General features: G+C 41.0%; 1 protein-coding gene across 1 annotated transcript; it reads right to left on the bottom strand.

Moving 5' to 3' along the window:
• Positions 1-2153: 2153 nt before the first annotated feature.
• Positions 2154-9548, bottom strand: LOC106612975 (C5a anaphylatoxin chemotactic receptor 1). The gene is made up of 2 exons (XM_014214744.2): positions 9339-9548; positions 2154-6223 (listed from the first exon to the last, which is right to left on the bottom strand). The coding sequence occupies exon 2, from the start codon at positions 6209-6211 to the stop codon at positions 5156-5158; it is 1056 nt and encodes a 351-aa protein (XP_014070219.1). The 5' UTR covers positions 6212-6223; positions 9339-9548; the 3' UTR covers positions 2154-5155.
• Positions 9549-10077: the final 529 nt, after the last annotated feature.

Genomic DNA, 10077 nt, shown 5'->3' with positions numbered 1-10077 from the left:
ATGCCTCATGAGCTTAGTTCAACTGTCACATTCCATGATAACCCAAAATATAAACTTGTTTTTCTCCAATGTTTGTACACATTGTAAATGTAGACAAACACTGTATAGCCTCATAACATTGTTAAAACAATAATTTTTATATCATAGATGGTCAGTCCTCTGTCTATTAATCTGAGTGGTTACATTTCTCCAGGCCCATTCCTCAGCTTTATACCAAAACAGAGGCAGGGCAACTGTTTTACTGTTTCATCTGTGGATTGCCCTTTAAACATCTGCATATTATCAAGATATCAAAGTGTCACCAACAAAAAGTTAAACAATAGGCCTATAGCAAATGCAGCATATGGCATTCATTTTTCACATGTAAATAGCACTTTTCAGTAGTACTCAAAGCATGCCATTCCATGAGCGCAGCATTTATTTTTCAACTCGAATCAATCAGCCCAATCAGTCCTCCATGACAACAAAACCATAAACAACTGGGCTGGCTAATAAGTCCTTAGTTTTGGGGTCCTGCTCAGGTAAAACAAATAGGCTAATCTATACTTCCATATTTCCAAGTCCTTTTCTTGAAGATCAAGGGATATAACATTTATTGGAATGACTAAAATTCTGATAGACTTTGGTTTTTAATGTAAATATATAATTTAATTGTATTATTATATGTAGTAGAAAGCGATGGGTTAGAAGAAGCCTACATAACCAACCCATAAAGTAACATTTTATATCCATATATGGCCAGCTATGTAAACTTTAACACTGATTTATCCTGCAATAGATGTGGTTCAATTGGTAACATACATTTTTGTCTATTTCTAATGCATCTTAAAAGTAACTGAATGTAATCAGATTACATTGTTATGTTTGGGTAATCCAAAAGTTACATTACAGATTACAATTTTGGGCAGGTAACTAGTAACTGTAACGGATTACATTTACAAAGTGACCAACCCAACCCTAGTCATACCCAAGAAGACCCAAGTCTGTAATTGCTGCCAAAGGTGCTTCAACTAAGTACTGAGGAAAAGGTCTGAATACTTATATTGTGATTTTTTTCCGGGTTTTTTAAAATGATAAAGTAGCAAACATTTCTTAAAACCTGTTTTTGCTTTTACCTATGGGGTATTTTGTGTAGATTGATTTTGTGTAGATTGAAAAATTATTTCATCAATTTTAGAATATGGCCGTAACCGAACAGAATATGGGAAAAGTCAAGGGGTCTGAATACTTTCCAAAGGCACTGTATATCTTGAAAACTTGATTGCTGACATGCAAAACATTTTGGGACTACATCAACAATGGACGAATGAAACAAATACCAGAACGTAGTTTATGGCTGGAATTTTTCATTAACTTGGCAAAAGAAGCTGATGCCACATCTGTTATACGGGCTCCTAACCAATTGTGCTATTTTGTGTGTTTTTTAACATTGTTTGTAACTTATTTTGTACATAATGTTGCTACTACCGTCTCTTATGACCAAAAATAGCTTCTGGATATCAAAACAGGTGTCATCATTAAGTTTGCCAATGACACAGTGATAGGCCTGATCACCGACAACGACGAGACAGCCTATAGGGAGATGGTTAGAGACCTGACCGTGTGGTGCCAGGACAACAACCTCTCCCTCAACATGATCAAGTCAAAGGAGATGATCATGGACTACAGGAAAGGAGGGCCAAGTACGCCCCCATTCTCATCAACGGGGCTGTAGTAGAGCAGGTTGAGAGCTTCCTTGTTGTCACCAACAAACTATAATGGTCCAAACACACCAAAACAGTCGTGAAGAGGGCATTACAATGCCTATTCCCCCTCAGGAGACTGAAAAGATTTGGCATGGGTCCTCTGATCCTCAAAAAGATATACAGCTGCACCATCGAGAGCATCCTGACTGGTTGCATCACCGCCTGGTATGGCAACTGCTCTGCCTACAGAGAGTAGTGTGTAAGGCACAGTACATCACTGGGGCCAAGCTTCCTGCCATCCAGGACCTCAATAACAGGCGGTGTCAGAGGAAGGCCGTAGAAATTGCCAAAGACTCCAGCCACCCTAGTCATTACCACAGATATCTGAAAGAGAGTTTAACACAGTAGTGGTGGAGAGGAAGAAGACTTGGATGTGGGATGATGGGATAATAAGACACCAAAAAAGCATTTTAAAGAGCAACTTGATTTCATACAAACTTTTATTTCAACACAAATACATGTATTTACAAGATCAGTAATATTTATTTTATTTATTATATTTTTGGGGGGGACACAATTCATGTTGTGGTGTGCTCATTAAGAGTTGTTGTTATTATCTAACGGCTGAAACATGACATATTTGTCAAAATGACATATCTATGACAATGAACTAAAATCTAAACTAAGATCTTGTTGGGTGGTCCTTTGCATGGGGTGATGTAAGTTTCCTTCAACAATAAGTCTTCCAGGTAGATGACACAGACACAGGAACCTTGGTATAAAACTCTTTAGTAATGCAATGCAATTTCAGACAGACATTCACATACAGAGTACCTCAGTAGTCCATAGTAAAGATCTGTGTGGCGAAACAGGAGACAACACTCTTCATACAACCTACCCTGTAATTTGATCTATATATGCAGAACCGTCAACGAAAAGCTCCAAGTCAGCATCAGTCAGGCCAGTGTCAGAGAGGTCAGGCCCAGCCTTCATTGGTGTGGGACCCACTGTCTCTGCACTGCCTTATGTTGAATCTGTCATGGTGTCCCGTGATTTTGTTTTAATCAGGTTCAATGTAATGTGGACTGAGTGACTTATCTGTATGGTACTGTAGAAAAACCCAGTTCTATCCCCGTATACGGGTTGTAGAACCTAAAATAGGATGATATACCCAACGCAGTTCTATTTTCTCTAACCCCTCTTCTTCTTTAGTTTCACTACATTTATTCACTAACCACGCTACTGTAAATGGTTCAACATATGTGTGGTAAATAACCACAATTGGTTTCAATTGTATTTTAACTTCAGTATGGGGGTCTCCCTGTCTCCTCTCTTGTGGGTGTAATGGAAGAGTAAACTCACAACATGTCTTTCCCAATACGCAATTCACAAATGTATCCCTTTCTTGTACTAGTCTTAAAGACTTGTTGTCTATACCAGTCTCGATTTATTTCAGTACATAGAAATTCTTGATAGTGACTAGCATATATCCATTCACTGTTATTAAATGCACTCAACTCATACAACAATTGTCCCACACCAAATCTATAATCCCACCAATTATACATATATCAAAACAAAACCAATGTCTTCCCTCAGGTAAGAACACCATACATAAAACCAGTGTCTTGCCTCAGGTAAGAACACCATACATAAAACCAGTGTCTTCCCTCAGGTAAGAACACCATACATAAAACCAGTGTCTTCCCTCAGGTAAGAACACCATACATAAAACCAGTGTCTTCCCTCAGGTAAGAACACCATACATAAAACCAGTGTCTTCCCTCAGGTAAGAACACCATACATAAAACCAGTGTCTTCCCTCAGGTAAGAACACCATACATAAAACCAGTGTCTTGCCTCAGGTAAGAACACCATACATAAAACCAGTGTCTTCCCTCAGGTAAGAACACCATACATAAAACCAGTGTCTTCCCTCAGGTAAGAACACCATACATAAAACCAGTGTCTTCCCTCAGGTAAGAACACCATACTGACTTGGTTCATCCTAATCTATAACCAAGTTCCTCACACAAGGTCACATTAGACCTTCAGGAATTTCAAACTATTACACCAGGGGTTCTGGGTCATTTATCACATGTACATCCTATTACGGGCTTGTACATACATGTAGGTATCGACTGTTCCTGTAATTATCAACCCCATGAGTGAGGTGTCACTTACATACTGGAATGAGTCATCAACCACACAGTGCTTTTTCTAATTTCAGACTTTTGGTTTAACAGTCGTCTGCTTACCTTATAATTTGATGAGCTGCACAGTGGGACGAAGATCATCTAGACGCAGTGATCACTCACTCCTGGCAAGCTCGCCAAATGTTGGTTGGTCCATTGCATGGGGTGATGTAAGTTTCCTTCAACAATCAGTCTTCCAGATAGATGACACAGACACAGGAACCTTGGTATAAAACTCTTTAGTAATACAATGCAATTGCAGACAGAGATTCACATACAGAGTACCTCAGTAGTCTATAGTAAAGATCTGTGTGGCGAAACAGGGGACAACACTCTTTATGCAACCTACCGTCAATCATATCTTAACATTGTTGCATTGGATTAGATACAAAGTATCTAAGATGAGAAAAACATGTCTAGACTGTGGTTTCTCACTCTACTATCTCGGCCTTGAGCCTGCGTGACTATCAGCAGGTGCAGACAATTCTCAGCCTGAGAACTAAAGCAGTACATCTCCATTTACCCAGTACTTTTCCATCATTGCGCATTGCAAGCATACAAAGGTTACCACATATATACAGTAATCATGGCACTGGTGTGGCCCCACACCCGACCCCCAGGGTGACCCCCAACAGTCTAGATTCAATCAGATCGGGCGTTAACAAAAACTCACATAGGTGATATTTTGGAGGTGTAAATACGTTGGAGCTATCCAATCGGTGAGCAGCTGCTCTTGATCATTGTCATGAAGCCACACAGTCAAGTTGAAAATCATTAAACAAAATAATGAGGATTTCTATCAGCCTAATTGAGGTATAGATTATATCTCACATTCCACTGTTCGAACTTGTAAACAAGGCTGCATGGGATTTCTGTTCGTGCGACTCTATGTAGCAAATGGCAATGTCCGCTTCAGGTATACTGTAATGCCAGGAGCCGCTTGTGGATTTGACAGCTCTAACGCAGTTCCACCTTTCACACCGCCAAAACAACCTCTTTGGGGATGTCAGCTAAAGCAGATCTGATTGAATAGAGCCCTTAAATACAGATAAAGCCAAATGTAATTGCACAAGTGTGATTGCTGGCGGAAACATATTACAGAGAGGGCAGAAGTTCCTGTTCTGTTGCATAACACTGGATTCAAATTACATCTCTCAGCACTTTTAAATGTCACAAAACACTCTGACTCAGCAGGTTCTCATGGTTTACACACACACACACACACACACACACACACACACACACACACACACACACACACACACACAGAGAACTTCACATAATTTTCATCTCCTGGGTTCTTTCTGATGTGCTCTTGGACATGCTCTTTCTGGGAACCGGCTCCTCGGTGGCGAAGTTGAACATACTGCGCAAGGAACGATTGATACTCTGCTTAAAGCCTCGTCCCAGACACACATAGAGCAGAGGGTTGAGGCAGCTGTTACAGTAGGCAAGACAGAGGGCCAGGGTGTGGGCCAGCTGTACGTTGGCGCTGTGCGATGAGTGCCGGGGGGTCAATAGGATCAGGAAATCCAATATGTGCAGTGGAACCCAGCACAGGAAGAAGCTCAGCAACACAGCAAAAATGACCCTCAAGGTGCGTCTGGAGCGAACCTCACTCACCCTCCCAGACCCCACCCCAGACCCCCGCCCAGCCCTGCTATACACAACCCAATGACACGCCACGATGGTGATGAATGGCAGCACGAAACCCACCAGGAAGCGTACTGTAGTGATAGTCCAGCCGCTAACTATAGTGTGAAATCCCAGGCACTCTGATTTACTGATGCTTAGCTGGACCTCCTTCACGTAGACAAACTGGGGGATGCTGCCCAGCAGGGCCAGGAACCACAACCCGACACATACCCAGGTGGCATTGCGAGGCCTCCTCCAGTTCTGGCACCACACGGGCAAGCTGACCAGCAGCCAGCGGTCCAGGCTGATAAGTACTAGCAGCAGCACGCTACAATACATGACCAGGTAGATGAGTCCCTTGAGCAGCTTGCAGGCCACGGGGCCAAAGGGCCAGTGCTGGTCCATGGCCAAGGGCACCATGAGGAGGGGCAGGGACAGGCAGCACAGCAGGTCAGCCAGGGCCAGGTTGAGGAACCACAGAGAGGTGACTGAGCGCGGCATGCGGAAGCCCGTCACCCACACCACCAGAGCGTTGCCCGGGACCCCCAGCAGGAAGACCAAGCTATAGAACAGCAGGGCGAACAGGTGACGGGGCCCCAGCACAGGACCAAGGTTCTCAGGATTGACAAAATCCCATTCAGTGATGTTCAGGAGGCTCAACTCCTCATCAGTGAAAATCGAGCTCAAATCATCCATGCTTAGAGATGACTGTTGAGGGGAAGGGAAAGACAGTAGTATGATAGTTCCTATAATAGCATTGTATCAATACAATAATACAGGTATTCTTGAAAGACGGGACAATCTCTAACTTTTTTAAAATATATATTTTCATAGGATTTATGTTAACTCCGTCAGACACCTTAAAAGGAATTACATTTTTACATTTATTGTCCAACAACCTGATTTTGCTTTGTCATTATGGGGTATTGTGTGCAGATTGATGAGAAAAATATAGATTTAATCAATTTTAGAATAAGGATGTAACGTAACAAAATGTGGAAAAAGTCAAGGGGTCTGAATACTTTCCGAATGCACTGTATGTTGCACAACAGTAAATACATTTTTTTTCTGAATATTGACAAGCCACTGATGGAGGTGATCCTTGAAACAGACATATTTGTACCTCTAAAAATAAAAGTTAAATACAATTATTTGTAAAGTATAGAAAATGGTTCAATTGAAAATCCCCAGTAAAAACAGGTCTTTCAGCACTCTGATGGAGATAACATTAGACGAGATTATGTTTTACAGAGTTGACAAAAATGCATTATTCTTCATCATTCAAGTGATATACAAAGAAGACATTTTGTTTTCCCTCAGTTTCTTTATGATTCCAAAACCTAATTAAAATAAACATATTTGAACCAAAATTCATTCCTATCTTAATCTATACTGAACAAAAATATAAATGCAAAATGAAACCATTTCATTGATTTTACTGAGTTATAGTTCATATGAGGAATACAGTCTATTGAAATAAATTAATTATCCCCTAATCTATGGATTTCACATGACTGGGAATGCAGATATGCATCGGTTGGTCACAGATACCTTATAAAAATTGGCCTCACAATGGGCCTCAGGATCTCATCACGGTATTTTTGTGCATTCAAATTGCCATCGTTAAAATACAATTGTGTTCATTGTCCGCAATTGTGTTCATTATTCCTGACCATACCTCTGTTCACAACGTTGACATCAGCAACCCTTTCGCCGACACAACGCCATACACATGGTCTACAGTTGTGAGGCCGGTTGGACGTACTACCAAATTCTCTAAAATAACGTTGGATGTGGCTTATGGTAGAGAAATGAACATTAAATTATATTTCAACAGTTCTCGTGGCCCTAATCTATGGATTTCACTTGACTGGGCAGGGGCGCAGCCATGGGTGGACCTGGGAGGGATAGGCCCACCAACTTGGGAGCCAGGCCCACCTACTGGGGAGCCAGGCCCAGCAAATCAACCAATAACTACAGACAGAAGTACTCCTCAAAAAATGTTGTTCAGTGTATAAAAGAGATGGAGTTGGTAGATTATGTTGGTGACCATGTCATGGTTCCACCTGTCACCAGAGGGCAGCAGAGACCATCCTAGAGACATTAACGACACGCAGGTGTGTCCTATTTACTCGTTATGATTTCCCTGTTAAAAGAGGTGTTTTCTGTTGTCCTTTGCAGAAGCGCATGTGTGTGTGTGTGTGTGTGTGTGTGTGTGTGTGTGTGTGTGTGTGTGTGTGTGTGTGTGTGTGTGTGTGTGTGTGTGTGTGTGTGTGTGTGTGTGTGTGTGTGTGTGTGTGTGTGTGTGTGTGTGTGTGTGTGTGTGTGTGTGTGTGTGTGCGTGCGCGCGCACGCCCCCCCCAAGTTTACTGTGATCCTGTGGCTACCATTTCTCAGTAAAGTATTATATTTATCCTTAACCACTGATTCCTTGGCTCTTCTCTTCTCTGCACCTGCTCCAACCTCACCATGTCACAGACCATGGTGATTTCAATATTGTTTGTTTAATTCTATCAAAAGTAGAGCAATTTACAGGCTACCTTGTTGCACTACATGTAATGAGGACATGAAGGGTATTATGGTGGAGCTGACCCAGCTCATTCCTGATTCATTTAGGATTTCAGACTAATCTGATGGAGATAACCAACGGCTCTGTTCAATCTGTCTCGTTGAAGCGTAACAGCTTGCACACTAGAAATTAAGGTAATTTCCGTTTCAGCCGACATACCGTATGCAGCGTTTACCGTGAATGAAGTCTCTGCTAAAGTGGGGACATTGCCTTTAAATTTCAATCAAGTTGTAACACTGAACTTCTGTATTGAATAGAGCCCCAAATCTCCGGACACATTTGTTAGGAATCAGTTTTGAGAGAAATATTATTTGAAGTCAGAGGGAAAGAAATGACATAAGGTCCCTCTTCAGTTCATTTGAATTAATGCACATTTTTAGGAGAGATATGCATGTGTGTATGTACTGTATGTATATATTTGCAAAAATATATATGGGAGATTGGAAGTGATGCAGACAATTACATTGATAGAAGCTACAATCTATCTGCAATATCGATTTCTTTTAGCAGAGTTTGGAATTGGGATCCTTTGCTCCGGATTATGGCATTTCTGGGCATAGAGCCCATATGGAAATGAATCATTTTGAAAATATTTTGGAATTTCCAGAAGCAAATCTTTCGCCTTTAAAAATGCTGGGGTGATTCCTTTTGCCACAGACCTCTATGCTGGGGTGGTTCCTTTCTCCACAGACCTTTAAAAATAAGCTCAAATAATGCAACTAAATCTTTTTTTTTTCCGACTATAAAGTTTCACTGCCAGACAAGGATTGTCTTGACTTTCAAGAATACCTGAATGGAATGATATAATTGTTAAAGCATTGAAAGCATAATCTTGGTTGGGTTAAATGCAGAAGACACATTTCAGTTGAAGGCATTCAGTTGTACAACTGACTAGGTATCCCCCTTTTAACCATGACATACTATTATGATGACTTGCTAGTTGCTATTGTTTATTCACACAGTTTATTTTAGATTCAATCCGTAATTGTCCATATCAAGACCAAAGTAAATAACCATAGGATATTAAAATGTCATTAATGCTGGAATGGCTTAGTTGTGTTAAAAGGGTTAAACAGGATTTGAAATCGAGGAATAACACAAACACACTTTATAAAGTGATACAAGACCAGTCAGCATTTTACATGACATTTAAGTCATTCAAGTGCAAAATACCTCTAGAATGAAATAATTTCAATCAGATAATCAATCACCGAACACTGTAAAATTAAGGTTAAAATTAAGGTTGTACTTTACCTTAGATTTCAAATGTATGGCTCGACGTCCTCTTGTTGATGACTCTGCACATAACCAGAAAAAATAGGAACTGTTCTTCTTTCGCACAATTTCTGTCCACAGACACGTCGCCCAATCATGACCTCACCTCCTTATGATCAGGAATTGTAAAAATGTCAACGCATTGCCAAATATACAGGGGGAGATACAAACACAAATGACATAAGTACTGGTCACGAGAACACCTGAGAACTGGACTAGCACCAATATAACTATATAGACATGCCCAGTCTACCTAAATGGGCAAAGACGCAACCCCCACTGAATATTATCACACTGATTAGTAAGTCTTAAAAAAAAAAAGAAATCTGAGCATCTCTAGTTCGTATCCTGATAAGAGCTTGGCAGCCCTAAAGTGTTATAGGTTAGGATGTTAAGGTCATGGGTGACCCCAATGAATTAGTGTCCACTTTATCTCTGAGCCCTTAGCTGTTTCCATATTTATGCCTGTCTTTTCTGGGGTCTCCCTGAGGACAGGCTGGCATTCCTTCACAGTGAAGTTTGACCCTGTTCCTCACTATTATCTGATACTAATCAAATCAAATGTATTTACATAGCCCTTCTTACATCAGCTGATATCTCAAAGTGCTGTACAGAAACCCAGCCTAAAACCCCAAACAGCAAGCAATGCAGGTGTAGAAGCACGGTGGCTAGGAAAAACTCCCTAGAAAGCCCAAAACCTAGGAAGAAACCTAGAGAG

This window comes from Salmo salar, chromosome ssa09 (genome assembly GCF_905237065.1).
Source record: "Salmo salar chromosome ssa09, Ssal_v3.1, whole genome shotgun sequence".
NCBI lineage: Eukaryota > Metazoa > Chordata > Actinopteri > Salmoniformes > Salmonidae > Salmo > Salmo salar.
This window is presented reverse-complemented; position numbering and strand designations above follow the sequence as displayed.

Bases quoted from the DNA above. Each gene is read 5' to 3' on its own strand.
- LOC106612975 (XM_014214744.2), bottom strand. From the start codon at position 6,211: ATGGATGATTTGAGCTCGATTTTCACTGATGAGGAGTTGAGCCTCCTG.